This window comes from Haemaphysalis longicornis, unplaced genomic scaffold (assembly GCF_048455015.1).
Source record: "Haemaphysalis longicornis isolate Haplotype H1 unplaced genomic scaffold, Haemaphysalis longicornis Haplotype H1 scaffold_5, whole genome shotgun sequence".
Taxonomy (NCBI): domain Eukaryota; kingdom Metazoa; phylum Arthropoda; class Arachnida; order Ixodida; family Ixodidae; genus Haemaphysalis; species Haemaphysalis longicornis.
In genome coordinates, this window is record NW_027526385.1 from 146,247,135 (window position 1) to 146,263,235 (window position 16,101).

At 47.3% G+C, this 16,101-nt stretch overlaps 1 protein-coding gene across 1 annotated transcript in view; it reads right to left on the reverse strand.

Annotated features, from left to right (window-relative positions):
- Window positions 1-562: 562 nt before the first annotated feature.
- Window positions 563-16,101, reverse strand: part of LOC144139433 (A disintegrin and metalloproteinase with thrombospondin motifs like) — an 83,206-nt gene continuing 67,667 nt past the window's right edge. Inside the window, exons 8-9 of the mRNA XM_077671765.1 lie at window positions 7,039-7,140; window positions 563-674 (exon numbers count right to left, since the gene is read on the reverse strand). Coding sequence (XP_077527891.1) covers window positions 597-674; window positions 7,039-7,140 — 180 coding nt within the window. The 3' untranslated portion in view covers window positions 563-596. The remainder of the gene's footprint in view (window positions 675-7,038; window positions 7,141-16,101) is intronic.

Here is a 16,101-nt window from a genome sequence, read left to right on the forward strand (position 1 = left end):
ATCTAAAACTTTGGTCACGGAGAAATGCTTAGAAAGCCACATGAACACTATCATGAGATTGTCACAAAAACACAGTACTGGGTGAAGTGGGATATGTTGTCTGCAAAGTTGGGCCAATGATTTAGGTATGTTGTGTCAAGTGCTTTACATACATTGAAACAAAATGTACATTACATAGTTCTACACACCAGCTGTATGATGGGGGTAAAGAACCAGTCAGGCGGTTTGAGTGTGTAAAGTGCCTGACCTATCCGTTACCTTGCTAATAGAACTTCTGTGTATCTGCTTTGTGAGTCCGTTATGTAAAGTCCCAAGTGTGGGATTACTATTTCTAACTTGTTCTTTCTGTATGTACTTGTTCTATTGATTTGTGCTTTTGAGGCTTCTGTATAATACTATGAACCCAAGTGTAAAGCGCTGCCAGTACATTCATTCCCGGACACACAAAAAAGCCAAAAGTACGCAGGGATAATGAAGGCAACAAACACCAGCACTGACCAACCTGGAGGTTTATTTGAAACATTGAAAACGAAGTTAGAATTTCTTTCTTTTTATTCCAATAGTACCGATACTTTGAACCGATATTTTTTGGCTAGCTAGTAAGTCTCGCAGTCTGTCCATGGTTCCATGCCCTTAATGTCCCGGCAATGAACGCACTGCCCGAAGAGACATACCTGGAAAGAGAAAATATTGATGTTAATAAATTTACCCTAACATTTGGCAGAAAATATTCACCGCCTCGAAAATTTTAACCTGTTGCAAATCTCGGAACATTGGCTGTTTCACTTTTTCACCGACATAAGATAAGCAGCCAGGGTGGCCATGATTGAACCCGCGTCCCCTGGCTCCGAAAAATAACACTTTGTCAGCCTAGCCCTCCTGGTGGTTTTCATTTTAACAACTCGAAGGGCTGACTATTGCTGGTAAAAAAACCTAGAAATTAGGTTTGATGAGGGTTTGAAAGGTTTTTGTTGTTTAAAGGTTGACAGAGTTTACCTGCTATTGAAAAATAACCAAATGCTGTGCAGATATGTTTTTCTTGCCACTACAATAAGAACCGGACGGGGATATAAAGACCGCTAGGGGAGTGCCCTTAGCCCTGCCCATGGGCGAATTATGATGACGATTACTGCAATAAAGAGCTGGTTCAGTGGATTCCTACCGCGTTCATGCAAGCTTAAATCTACCACACCCCATTTTAATGCTTACTTGGACGTTTCTACTACTGCCTTTTTCACAAGAATAAAACAGTTTAAACGATCGTTGTGGCGAAAAGAAAAGCCATTCCCGGAATCAGCGGAAGAGAACGGGCTTTCACGCAAATCAAGGTAAAGAGCAGAGAAATTTTGCGCAATACCAGCATGTAAACACTGCAGCAATTGTGGTGCAAAACATCAAACTGCCACAATTCGTTTCCTAACACAGCTACCTCTTAAACCTTTCCGCCAATATCGGTTTAACACAAGGATGAAGGAAACCTAACCTAACCTAACCAAATAACTTAACCTACCTTCCTAACCTTGGATCTTAACCTAACTTTCTATAATATTTGTAGAATACTGATTTGTGTTTCAACTTGATGATTTATTGTCATCCATCAAAATAATATAGAATCCTGTAGCGAAACAACTTGGTTTCATGTACAACCATGACTACTATATATAGATGTGGAAAGAATACTCACGAGAAGCCCTGCTATCTTTCTCTGAAGCTGCTTCTACTATGTTATGCCTGCATAAAATCTATTTTCTTCTTCTGTTTCCCCCCTCCAGCCCGCCATTTCCGTCCCAATTCCGTTCATATTTCAGCACGTGCGACTCAACTGGACACTGAAACGCCATAGAAACCTTCTGGAGCCGCGACTTCAGTTTGAAATCAGCCAAAATCGCATTCTTAATGCAACTTTGTTGGCACCAATGCTAGCCGAAGCGCAGTATAAATGATCCATGGCTTTTACACAAATATGATGACTCAAGCAAAAAAAAAAAAAATAAATGCCTAATGTGGACCCTCTCAAATCACGTCACATGTGCACATTTCTGTTGGAGTATTGCATACCAGGGCGTCGCCAAAGTTTTTCCACCATGTTATATATATTTCATGTAGTACTTGACAACGAGTTCAGAATTCGATGCAATTGAAGGGAAAATGCTCGATTGTACCAGCACAATAGCTCATCTGAATGCCGAGATGATGGTTTAGTATTTGGTGTTACCAAGCTCGGAATTCCACAAGGGGAGAGAAATTGTTCACAGATGGTTTCCACGGGTGCAAAATCGGGCCTATAGAAAAACTTTCCAGGAAAAAAGCCCCGGTCGACTGCTGTTACGCAGCAGCGCACATCTGTAAAAGACCATGTGAAACACAGAAGGAACCCGGTGTTGTATCAGTGAGTAGTGCGTGTGTGATGAGCCTTGGTTTTTTTAACGAGGTAGCGTTTTCAGGCTCATTTTTAGATTCCCCAGGGCTCCTAGCCGTCCGCTATCAGCCGTGCTCATAAAGCGTCCACGGAAATATGTCACCGCTGCCACCCGGAAGCTGGGACTGAGGCCGAGAGATTCAAGGGCTCCACTGAATCTGTAACGCGGTGCAACGACAACTGAAGTTTGAAATGGATAACAATAATGCAACGTCGGACACCAAAAAAAGGACACGCGTCATCAGCCGGTGCCGCGCCTGCATGGTAAAGTTTGTTCTACGCCATATCGGCGGTAGCATGCTTGAAAAACAGGATCGTCAGCTGTGCCCGCAACTTACGCCATCACACCAAAGCGTGTTTCCTCCAGACATTTCCGGTAACTTCTGCATCAAAGCTACACGTGGGCTACGAGGTACGCCGTAGTGGAAGTCTCCAGAAGAATTAAGACCACCTCAGGATCCTTTACGCGCGCCGAAGTCTCGCCACACTCGTGTTTTTTTTCTGCTTCCATTGGGTGAACGGTTGCAACAGCGGGGAATCCAGCCCGCGTCCTTGGGATACGCAGCGCTACGCCTGGGCCACTTAGGCACCACGGAGTGTTTTCCACGGGGACTTATCCCGGCGCCAGCATTCTGTGACCTAATTTACACCGGGGGCAAATGATTAACACCAGGCTCTCAGAAAACAAGGAAGGCATCGATTATGAGCTGACAAAAACTAAAATAAAGCCAGCTATACCGCGTTTAACGACATAAAGTTTCAAAATACCTTTCAGTATTCCCACGGTGACGCCTCAGCTACAAGCTCAGTTTGGCGAACGAGAGACGGCGCCACGCGGCATACTTAAATATCGCCCTAAAAATAGATACAGAGGTCCTTCCAGAGAGCAGTACCATAAGAATGCTCGGCGTGGCTCTAGCGACAAGCGGTAGTGCCAAACACACACTCCCCAAAAACACATCTCTTTAGGCAATCGGAAACAACCAAAACTACCGACCAAAAGCACAGCAATAAAAAGAACAAAAGAAAGAATAAGACTCATGCAACTAGTGGTCTTGGCCCCAATATTGCATTGCTTACCATACAACAATGTTAGCCGCACCAAAGAAAGTAAAAAAAACACTATCGTCAGTGCAGCATATAAGGCAGTCCCCAACCTGGAAGTTTTGAACATGAGACCAACCAACAAAGGGTTGGCCACCAGGCTAACGGTATGGACATGCAAAGACGGGTCTAGAAGAAGGGGAAGACCATTTGCTCGATGGAAGGATGAAATAACCTAATTCGGAGCAAAGAATGAAGTCGTGAAGCGCAGGACAACCGCGGGTGGAGATCAATAGAGAGCCCTTCAGTGATTCCTGCTGTCTACCTAAATATGATGTTTGTTATAATGAATAGGTCCTCAACCTGCGTCTTCCGAGGGATTTCAAAAAATATGAGAAACTAGTGCCCAGCACCAAGAAAGCGGAAGGGAAAACGAAAGCGGGAGAAGCCATCGTATACAAGGCAGAGAGACCCTTTCAAAACAAACGCACACCATAATAAATGGGCCGGTTCAGGGACTCCGCATAAAAACTCTCCTGTAACAAAAATATTGATTCAACCTTACAGAATAAGAGGCAATATGGCAGGATCAACTTCATTTAGGGAAATGTCCAATAAGATGAGACCACAGTACACAGACTTGGAATGTGCGAAAGCACGAGGCCTTAATTGTTGTAGTTGCGTAATCTGAAACTGCTTGTGGCTGCATGACCCTCCAACATACAGTAACAAAGAATTGGAAGTTGGAGCCATCTTCTTGCAATTCTAATAGCGGAAGTACCAAATAAACGTGTACCATCATTACAGACTCTGAAAGGACATTAAACTGTTATCTTTAGGCAGAATACCCGGGCGTTTTGATAACGTAATCCCAACCACAATGGAAAAAATTAGAACCTCGACTGGACAGCCTGACCCAGAATCTGGAAGAGAGCGACGCAGTGGCCAAGAGGAATACGAAGACACTTACCGCACTCCTTCTGAACCCGACTACAACACTGCTGTCAAGTTTAACAAAACATACATTTATTCTACACTCTTAAAAAACTCTAATGTAAAGCACTGAAGAATACATTCTGCACAAAAAATAAACAAATCGAACACAAAGCACTCAAGAATCAATTCTTCACAAATGATAAAAAAACTCCTAACTAAAAATCTCAAAGATACATTGCAAACCAAAGCCAAAAGACAATACCATCAGATTTATAGAGAATCAGTTAAAAGACACTCATTAGTAAACAATCAAAGTCTCCCCATCAAGCCTGCCTCTGCCTCCTACAACATGTGTCAATAGTGAACTGGGCTATCCCGGTCGTCGGCGCTGAGCTGTTGTTCCTGTTGCGTGGCCGCTACTCGGTGGCTATACCCGTTCTCGTCTCGCTTCGGTGCCGGCGTTCTAGGCACACGGTCGTTCTTTGGACGGCGTTGCCTCCGCGCATCCCGAAGTGTTTCCTCGGTGGCTGCCCCTGCTGGCCGCTGCCGCTGGTGGTCCCAGGTAAGTATCGGCACGAACGTAGGCCTTTAGGGCCGTGGAAGCAAATGCCGATGAAGCCTAGACGTTGGCCGCAGGTACACGACCACGGCCTCTAGAGCCACGTAGACAGGTTCGTGGCGCGCCTCGTATACTGCAGCCGATGCGAAGACGCCCCGCTCCCGCTTAGGCATGGTAGGCATAGTCGGTGGCCTAGCCGCGTCCCCTGCCTGGTTCCCTGGAGCTCACGTGCTCCTTCCGCCCTCTGGTCTCTTGCCTGCGCCATTCTACTAGTTAGCCCTGCTTTTAATCCCTCTGGGCGTTATCGCGGCATACTCTGATTGGCTTCTTTCCTTTTCGTGTTTATATTTGGTAATAACGCCTCTTGTGTCCTGCGTGGCGTTCTCTGTTTGGCTGACCAGTGCGCTACCATATTTCGCGATGTGGGGTCATTGTTAGGCGAGGCGTTCGTTCATTGGTGCGTTCCCGAACGCACTTTAAAGTTATGTTCCTTTGTTCTGTTTTTTGTTTTCTTTCTGGGAGGGTTTTGATACCTTCCCTGTCTCGGAGCGAACTTGACAGATGTCAACTGTCTTCCTTGGAAAGCCTGAAGTACCAATTTTCATGTAATGTCTAAGAACGCGATTATTCTCCTTGCTACAACGAGGCCTTAATGCCAAATGATCACAAGCTCTGTTCAATAAAAACCAAGAGAACTATCCGAAAATCCATCAGACATTTCCTTAACATCAGACATGAGACCTTCATCAGACATGAGACCTTAACTTAAATCTCTGCTTTAAGTTGGGAAATATCCACCATCGTGCACGCAACCTAGTCATGTCCAAGGGTAAGTTAAAGGAGAGAACTACTGAAAGGTAGCATATTCAACCCCTTTGAGAAAATAAAGGTAGCTTTGTAGAGCTCGTCACTTCAATATTACCCCGAGATGATTCAGGGGGCAACGGAAGGAGCTGGTGCATTAGTGGTGCAGGAGCTGGTCCATCCCTGGGGCCGTAGGCTCAGGATTCACCTCTGAGCTCCGTGCCAGCTCTTTACCCTAATTTCCTAAATTACAACTATTTATTCCTGAACAACGATCTCTTTCGTTTGTTTAACAAAGCCAACTTGTTCAGCCCGGCCTAGGCATCCCGCAATAAACATTTTGATACTCTGACACTGACCCCTCCTGGCTCAAACTGATCAAAATCTCACATCCGCAATCTTGTATGCCTACATTTTAAGCCACAGAACCACATAGAGCATATGTTTCTCCTTGGTCAGGGCGATTAAAATCCGTTGTGGCTAGTCATTCCATGTTGATGAGCTTGACTGCACGTGGTGCACATATCAGAAATGCTGCAACGGCATACAAAAACGCTGCGTGGGAATCGAATTATGGCTCTCATGCCTTACATCTTAGGATCCAAACGTATAAGGCTCTTCAATGTTTTTCTCCTTTTCGTTGTATATAAACCCATTAAACACCATCTTAACCTCTACGGGGAAACAAAACCAACCCAATATAAACACTGAAATATGCATAAACACTTCAGATTGTAGTATTATGTCCAAGCAACACTTTTTGATTGGGTTCTAAGCTCCCGCCAAGGATGAAATGTAACTGCGCAGCTCTATTTCTAAATACTCTTTTCTTTTTTCAGGCTCGGGTGTAAATACTGTAGTTTAGTCCAGAAACAATTACCGTATTCACTGAGTACAAGAGCAAAAGAAGAGTCAAGATTTTTTGTTATTGATTGATTGGTTGGTTTAACGCACAAAACCTGCGCTTTGCTCTTAAGCTCGATGCACTAGACAGTTCCTAAGTAATTTCACCTACCTGGAGTCTGTACTGTGCCCAGAAATATGATAACATGGGCGTTTCCACTTTTCACCTACATCACTAAAGCGCCCTGCGCTGAGCAAATCTAACCCGAGTATCGGGGATCAGCAGCCAAAATATTCAGCCACTGAACCGTAGGGGTGATTAACTGCGGATCTATTATTGGAGCAACATAAGAACATAGACAACATCTGAACGTCTGCTCATAAAGGAATAATTTTCCTCATTCTCCCAAAATTTGGCTGAAACAATACGTACTTTTCCTGGTCCACACCAAAAGCCGTAAGGTGCTGCTCGTATTTTTATCTTTTTACCAGTACTGTGGAGGACGTAGCAATGAATCTTACAATCCTTGATTTCCTGAAACAGTTCAAGTACGAACAGAAGAAAACTGAATATACTCACTGTAAAAAAACGGCTTTAAATATGCCTCCAAAACCGTATTTAGGGTTACCTGCTTGATGACAGGCTAATACCATCTAAACAACCTCCGATTGGGAAAAACCTCGTATCAGCTGGTCTCATCCCTCGCGGGTTTTCACTTCAAAAATGAACTTCGTCATTTATCTCTCGGCTGCCCAAAGCATCTGACGCAAATAATGATTTCACACTCGAAATAACTGAAACCTACTCTATTTCTCCCACACTACCGCACTCTCCCTTTCCTTCTGCCCTCTTTTGTCGGGTTCTCTCTCTCTCATCCGCCATTTATTTCCCTCTCTCTCTCACTCTCTCTCTCTCTCTATATATATACATACATATATATATATATATATACCAGCCTCCTTTGGCGTTGCAGACTGCCGACCTATCTTTCTGTATATATATATATATATATATATATATATATATATATATATATATATATATATATATATATATATATATATATATATATATATATATATATATATATATATATATATATATATATATATATATTGTGACGTGGCAATGAAGGCACTGCTCGTAATAAACTGTATTTACAGGCAAATACATGCCGGTAGGTAAAGCAGCTAAAATGTTCAAGGAACAGCGCGCGTGTCTCCAAGGCTCTCAGCGTCCTCGTCGTCTCTCTCTGAAGGCTGTGTACCAGCTTGGCACTGGCCCATATCCGTGGAGGAGAGGTTGGCCATAACTGAACACCTGGATTGCCAATGTGCAAGAGCCCGTGACAATATATATGTATATATATATATATATATATATATATATATATATATATATATATATATATATATATATATGTATATATATACACACATATATATATATATATATATATATATATATATATATATATATATATATATATATATATATATATATATATAGACACAGAAAGATAGGTCAGCAGTCTACATTGCCAAAGGAGGCATTGGGGTGTGGTTAGGCTCTTTTCTTTTTCACTACGGTTAATGAAGTACACATTTTTTTAAAATATACAGTAGAAAGAAAGAAAGAAAAACACGCGCCCAGAGTGGGGACCGAACCCACGCCTTTGGGTTCGGTCCCCACTCTGGGCGCGTGTTTTTCTTTCTTTCTTTCTACTGTATATTTTAAAAAAATGTGTACTTCATTAACCGTAGTGAAAAAGAAAAGAGCCTAACCACACCCCTATGCCTCCTTTGGCGTTGTAGACTGCTGACCTATCTTTCTGTATTTCCTCAACGAGCCCCTCATTTCCTTACTATATATATATATATATATATATATATATATATATATATATATATATATATATATATGTGTGGGCATACTTTACATCGGGGTAAAGTAAAGTATGCCCACACATGACCACTACAGAGCGCGCCACCAGCACGGCTTCAGACTACTACGTAAATATAAAAGGTAACTTTAACTGTGACTCCGCTAATGTCGTAAATCTTCTAGAGTGCACTGTTTGTAGGCAACAATATATCGGCCAAACTGAAACGCCCTTCCGAATACGGTTCAATATTCACCGCTCTCATGCAAAAAGCTGCCCTTATTTGCCCCTGTCAAGACATGTGAACAGTCCCGGGCATGCATTTGAACTTCTTAAAGCAACGATTTTAGAATCCGCCTTCAAAACGCACCACGACCGCGAGGTTCGGGAATCTTATCTCATTTATAAGTTTGGGTCAGCCACGCTTGGAATTAATGAAAGTTACGGAAAACTAACGTACTTATCCCTCGATTAAAATTAGCGGCTTCATAATTTTTATAACTATGTTCATTATTCCTACCCTCGAGTTTGCCATCAGAATTCGCAGAAACTCTGCTAAATACAGCCGCTTTATTAGCCTAATGCGGCTCAACAATGCCATTTGTCCTGGGGAGGGAGGCGTCGTTCCCACCACCACTTAAGAGTGTTTAACTCTTTGTGATCTATTCATGTTTAACCTTTTGTGACCCCACCTATTTCCTGTTCAATTGCTAGCTTCCGTGAAATGCTCTTTTGTGCCCCCTATCTATTCTCTTGACCCGCGGGAGGCACACCCATCTTCGCTTCCCCCGAACCAGTCTCCGCAGTGACTGAATACCTTGCTGTATACTCTTCCCTTTCTTTTCAAACCGCGGTTGTTCAGTTTCCCCCATTGTCTGAACTTGCAGCCCGCGCGGCATACGTTGACCCGTCATGGTGCAACCTTGAACGCTGCATTGTTAACACGACCCCTTTTTCTCTCTCTCCCTTTCCCCCCCCCTCTTTTTATTTTTCTTGTTTGTTTGTTGATGTTGTAACATAGCCGTAGCCTGACTGTATGCACACTCCCCATTTCCGAAACATTTTCCACTCTTTCTCACAGTTTTATGCAAACCTATATAAGAAATGTGTTCAAAATGTTTGCGACAGTAAAATCATGTAAATTTACTCTGATGAAGGCAAGTCCCGTTGCCGCTACGTAAGTAAACATTGTTTGTTATTGTTCTTGCTGTGTATCCGACTCTTTACTTATAATATATATATATATATATATATATATATATATATATATTGTCACGTAGCCAAGGACGAAGCAGTTGTTTGGAAAAGAAACAAGTTTATTGGAGCGAACTTGTGCTCCCCTAACAACTGAAAAGAATACAGAGGCGGCGAAGCAGTGGTCAACAAAGTGACGTTACGTGCGTCGGAGAGCGTCGCAGAATCGAATGCCCCGGCGTCCGCACTGCAGGCGTTTTATCTTTTGGCGCGCGTGGTTCTCGAAACGTCGATTCGCATCGAGAACATAGTAGATCCAAGAAGATTATTCTGGGCTGTTCACGTTAGATCGGAATGCTCTCCCTATCACAACAGATAACACATGCGGCACAGAAAGAAAGAATGGAACACGCGCTTCCCTTGGCGCAGAGATAACACAGACCGGCGCAGCCGGCGGTAAAAGCAAAACACAAATAAACAAACCCAATGTATGGTTCGCGGCATTACCCCCCCTCTAAGAGTGCATCGACCCGATGCTAACATAAGCGACAGTCCGAACAAATGAAAATAAAAGTTCGTCATCGTCGGTAGAAAGGTTTTAAGCGAACCACGTGGACGACTTCAGGCCGCGTGCGTTGTCGTGATGTGCCGGAGTCACCATCGGGGATCACTTCGTAGGAAAGTTGGCCAACACGTCGTAGAATCTGGTAGGGTCCGAAATACCGTCGCAGGAGCTTCTCACTGAGTCCGCGTCGTCGGATGGGAGTCCAAACCCACACACGATCCCCTGGTTGGTACTCGGCGTCTCGGCGTCGGAGGTTGTAGCGGCCCGCATCCACCAGCTGCTGGTTCGTTATACGAACTCGAGCGAGCTGGCGGGCCTCCTCCGCACGTTGAAGATATCCGTGGACGTCGGCGTTGAGGTCGTCGTCTTCTACGTGCGGAAGCATGGCGTCCAGCATCGTAGTCGGCCTTCTACCGTAGACAAGCTCGAACGGCGTCAGCTGCGTCGTCTCCTGGATAGCCGTGTTGTACGCAAACGTGACATACGGGAGCACTTCGTCCCAAGTCTTATGTTCAACGTCAACGTACATTGACAGCATATCTGCGATTGTCTTGTTCAGACGTTCTGTTAGTCCGTTCGTTTGGGGGTGGTATGCCGTCGTTCTTCGGTGATCCGTGTTGCTGTAGCGTAATACTCCTTGCATCAGCTCCGCAGTAAATGCCGTTCCACGGTCTGTGATTAGGACTTCCGGGGCTCCATGCCGCAGCACAACTTGGCTTACAAAGAACTTCGCCACTTCTTGTGCAGTCCCCCTCGGAAGAGCGGCGGTCTCTGCGTAGCGCGTCATGTAGTCTGTCGCTACGACAATCCACTTGTTCTGTGATCGTGACGTAGGGAACGGGCCTAAAAGGTCCATTCCAATCTGTTGAAATGGTCTCGATGGGACGGCGATCGGTTGCAGAAGTCCGGCGGGTCTTGTCGGCGGCGTTTTTCGTCGCTGGCAGTCACGGCAGCTCCGGACGTAGTGGGTGACGTCAGAGGTAAGGCCGGGCCAGTAGTACCTCGCCTTGATTTTTCCAATAGTGCGGGCTGTGCCCAGATGTCCGGAAGACGGGTCGTCGTGGCACGCTTCCAAAATTTCGTCACGAAGGTCCGCGGGGATGACGAGAAGGTAATTTGCTCTTGTTCCGGGGCTGAAATTCTTCTTCACAAGGACGGAGTTTCTCAGGCTGAATGCTGGTAAGCTGCGTTTGAAGGTCCTAGGAACGGCAACGTTGCATCCCTCGAGGTACTCGATTATGACGCGTAAGTCGGGGTCAGCACGCTGCTGGGCGGCTAGGTCGCTCTCCGTCACAATCCCGAAGAACGCGCTGTCTTCATCAGAGTCTTGTGGTGGTGGGTCGACGGGGGCGCGGGACAGGCAGTCGGCGTCGGAGTGTTTCCTGCCGGATTTATAAACGACTGTAACGTCGAACTCCTGCAGGCGCAAGCTCCACCGCCCAAGACGGCCAGAGGGGTCCTTCAAATTGGCGAGCCAACACAGCGCATGGTGGTCTGTTACAACCTTGAATGGCCTTCCATACACGTATGGGCGAAATTTTGAAATCGCCCATATAATAGCCAGGCACTCTTTCTCAGAGGCAGAATAGTTTTTCTCCTCCTTCGACAGACCACGGCTGGCATAGGCGATTACCCTTTCGCAGCCGCTTTGCTTTTGGACAAGGACGGCACCCAAGCCTATATCACTGGCGTCGGTGTGCATTTCCGTTTCGGCATTTTCGTCGAAATGAGCGAGCACGGGCGGGCTTTGCAGGCGTTTTTGCAGCTCGCCGAATGCTTTTTCTTGGTCGTTTTCCCAGCTGAAAGGGGTGCTATCTTTCGTCAAGCGCGTGAGTGGCTCTGCAATTCGTGCGAAGTTTGCGACGAAGCGCCGGTAGTATGCGCACAGCCCGAGAAATCTTCGCACGCCCTTCTTGTCTTTCGGCCTTGGGAAGTTCGCAATGGCTGATGTTTTTGCCGGGTCAGGTAGGACTCCCGCGGCGTTGACGACGTGGCCCAAGAACTTGAGTTCCCCGTATGCGAAACGGCACTTTTCAGGCTTCAGCGTCAACCCCGACGTACGAATGGCCTCGAGTACAGACTCCAACCTTGCAAGGTGTTCGTCGAAAGTCCGGGCGAATACCACTACGTCGTCGAGGTATACGAGGCAGGTGTGCCACTTAAGGCCAGCTAGCACAGTGTCCATGACTCTTTGAAACGTCGCTGGTGCTGTGCACAGCCCAAACGGCATCACCTTGAACTCGTATAGGCCGTCTGGGGTTATAAATGCAGTCTTCTCTCGGTCTCTCTCGTCCACTTCAATTTGCCAGTAGCCGGTCTTCAGGTCCATCGATGAGAAGTACTTCGCGTGGCAGAGGTGGTCGAGGGCGTCGTCGATTCGGGGGAGGGGGTACACGTCCTTTTTCGTGATTTTGTTGAGTCGCCGGTAGTCAACACAAAACCTTAATGTGCCGTCTTTTTTCTTTACGAGTACGACGGGCGCAGCCCAGGGGCTTTTCGATGGCTGTATAATGTCGTCGCTGAGCATGTCGTCGACTTGAGTCCGGATGGCTTCCCGTTCGTGTGAAGAGACGCGGTACGGTGACTGTCGGGTAGGTCGGGCTCCGTCTTCGATTATTATTCGGTGCTTCGCTAGAGGGGTCTGACGTAGTTTTGCGCTCGACGAAAAACATTCGCTATAGCGACGCAGCAAAGCCAATAATTTTTTCCGTTGTTCTTGCGGTAGCGCCGGATTCACGTCGAATGGCTGCGGGAGCTTGAAGGTTTCTACGGGTGTGCGTTCAAAGTCGGCGACCGCGATCACATCACTTGCTTCTTGCGTTTCTTCGAGGAACGCAACTGCAGCTCCCTTGTTTAAATGCTGGTACTCTTCGGTGAAATTAGTGACCAAAACGTGAGATTGGCGTTGCTTAAAGTGCGCAATGCCTCTTGCGACGGAGACACCGCGGTCGAGAAGCAACTTTCGATCACTCTCTACGATAGCGTCGATGTCAGAAGCAGCATCCTCACAGTAGACGGCGATCATCAAGCTTGCGCGGGGTGGCAGGGTGATGTGATCGTCGGCGATCCTGACAGCAGCACGGTGATCGGGGTTCGGCTGCGGCGTCGTGGAGTGATCGGAGGAAAATGTTATCGACTTGGTCTGCAGGTCAATTATTGCGCCGTTGTCCGTCAAAAAGTCCATTCCGAGAATCACGTCGCGGGAGCAGTTAGGCAGAACGACGAACGCCGCAGGGTACGTTGTGCCGTCTATGGTGACGCGCGATGTGCACGTTCCACTTGGCGTCACGAGGTGGCCTCCTGCTGTGCGTATGTGCGGACCGTCCCATCTGGTCATAACTTTCTTCAGCTTAGACGCAAATGGTCCGCTCATTACGGAGTAGTCGGCTCCCGTGTCTACGAGGGCGACTACATCAAAACCGTCGATGGACACCTTGACGTCGGATGCCGCCTTCCTCGAGTTCCGGGTGCGTCGGGGCGTCGCATCTCGGCTTGTGCGTGTTGACGGTCGGGCACTGTGCGTCGTCGTTGTCCACGTCTTCTCAGCGGACGTCTCGGTCAGGTCGGGTAAGCGTCGCGGCGTATAGCTGTCGTTGTGTTCGGGAGTCTCGTCAGGGTTAATTCGGGTCGTTGGGATGAAGGCATGTCGTGAATCACTGTCTTCGGCGAGTCCTTGCGTCGTTGGAGGGTTTTCATTTTTCCGCCGTTGTGCAACTTTACCTCCCGAAGTTGCTGCTTTTAGTTTCCCCCGCGTGGGCTGGGGGACCTTCCACGTGAGAAGTCAGCAGTGCTGCGGCGGTTCGGTGACTGATACGGGTAGGGCGACGGTGAACGGTTGAAGCGGGCTGGTCCTCGGTTGGTGTTGGAGAGGTATTCTTCGATCTCAGCAGGGCGCTGGCCGTATCGGGGGCGTGGGGCGTCGACGGAGAACCCTCGCAAACCGAGCCTCTTGTATGGGCAGCGACGGTAAATGTGGTCGGCCTCTCCGCAGTGGTAGCACAGAGGACGGTTATCGGGAGTTCGCCATACGTCCGTCTTCCTCGGCGTCTGGTTTCGGGCTACCGGGGGTCGGGCGGGTGACAGTGGGCGGCGGTACGGCGGGGCCTCTTGACGGCGTGTTGGAGCAGGGCGGGGTCGACGAACAGCCGCGGAGTATATCATAGCTTGTAGCTCTTGGGGTACCTCGGATGGCGTAGAGGTTCCCAACGCTTGTTGTACTTCTTCTCTAATGACGTCGGTGAGAGAAGCGACTTGGGCCTGCGGCGGCGTTGGGAGAAGTTTCCGCAGCTCCTCTCTCACTATTGCGCGGATAGTCTCGCGTAGGCTGTCGGCCGGGATCCGCGTGCTGCCAAAGTCGTTCGCATTGGCCGCGCCAACAAAGTTGCGGTCATACTGCTTAGCACGCATTTCGAGGGCTTTCTCAATGGTGCTGGCTTCGGTCACGAATTCGGCGACGGTTTTGGGCGGATTTCGGACAAGTCCGGCAAACAGTTCCTCCTTCACTCCGCGCATTAAGAAGCGCAACTTCTTTTCTTCCGTCATTTCGGGATCCGCGCGGCGAAATAGCTGCTTCATCTCCTCAACGAAGATCAAGACGCCTTCATTGGGGTGTTGCGTGCGCGTTTCCAACAAAAGGGCGGCTCTTTCTTTCCGCACGACGGTAGTGAAGGTCTTAGTGAACTCGCTTTTGAACTGAGCCCAGTTTGTCAAGGAGCTCTCGTGGTTCTCGAACCAAGTGCGAGCCGAATCTTCCAAGTAAAAGAAAACCTGCCGGAACGTTTCTGCGTCGTCCCACCTGTTGAACTTCCGGACGCGCTCCAGTTTCTCCAACCATTCTTCTGGGTCTTCTGCGGGGGCTCCTCGGAATGATGGCGGTTCCCGTGGCTGCTGCAGAACGACAGGAGGATTGGCTTGGTTGAGCATGGTGCTGGTTGCGACGTTTTTCTTCTTCGTCTTCTCCGGCAGTAGACCGAACTCGGGTGGTAAATCTTGCACGCGGAGGCTGGCTCTTGTTGGACTGGCTTGGCGGCTTCCAGAGGTTGTAGTGGGCATGAAGGGTGCGTACCCCGCACCTCCACCAGATGTCACGTAGCCAAGGACGAAGCAGTTGTTTGGAAAAGAAACAAGTTTATTGGAGCGAACTTGTGCTCCCCTAACAACTGAAAAGAATACAGAGGCGGCGAAGCAGTGGTCAACAAAGTGACGTTACGTGCGTCGGAGAGCGTCGCAGAATCGAATGCCCCGGCGTCCGCACTGCAGGCGTTTTATCTTTTGGCGCGCGTGGTTCTCGAAACGTCGATTCGCATCGAGAACATAGTAGATCCAAGAAGATTATTCTGGGCTGTTCACGTTAGATCGGAATGCTCTCCCTATCACAACAGATAACACATGCGGCACAGAAAGAAAGAATGGAACACGCGCTTCCCTTGGCGCAGAGATAACACAGACCGGCGCAGCCGGCGGTAAAAGCAAAACACAAATAAACAAACCCAATGTATGGTTCGCGGCAATATATATATATATATATATATATATATATATATATATATATATACATATATATATGGAATCAGAATGGGAAATGAGGGGCTCGTGAAAATAGTAGTGAACTAAGGATTGGTAGTCAAGAATGCGTAGGAGAGCAAATGGGAGGATGAGGTTGGTCATTGAAACAGATAAAGAATTTTTTGAAGAAAGAAAGAAAGTGAAAACAAAATGCCGGAAACGTGGAATCAGAACCCACGACCTCTATAAAACGCGTCTGGTACGACCACCAGACGTGTATCCTGGTGGTCGTTGGTTCCGATTCCGCTAGGCGGGTATTTTTTCTTCTTTTCTTTCTACCAAAAATTCT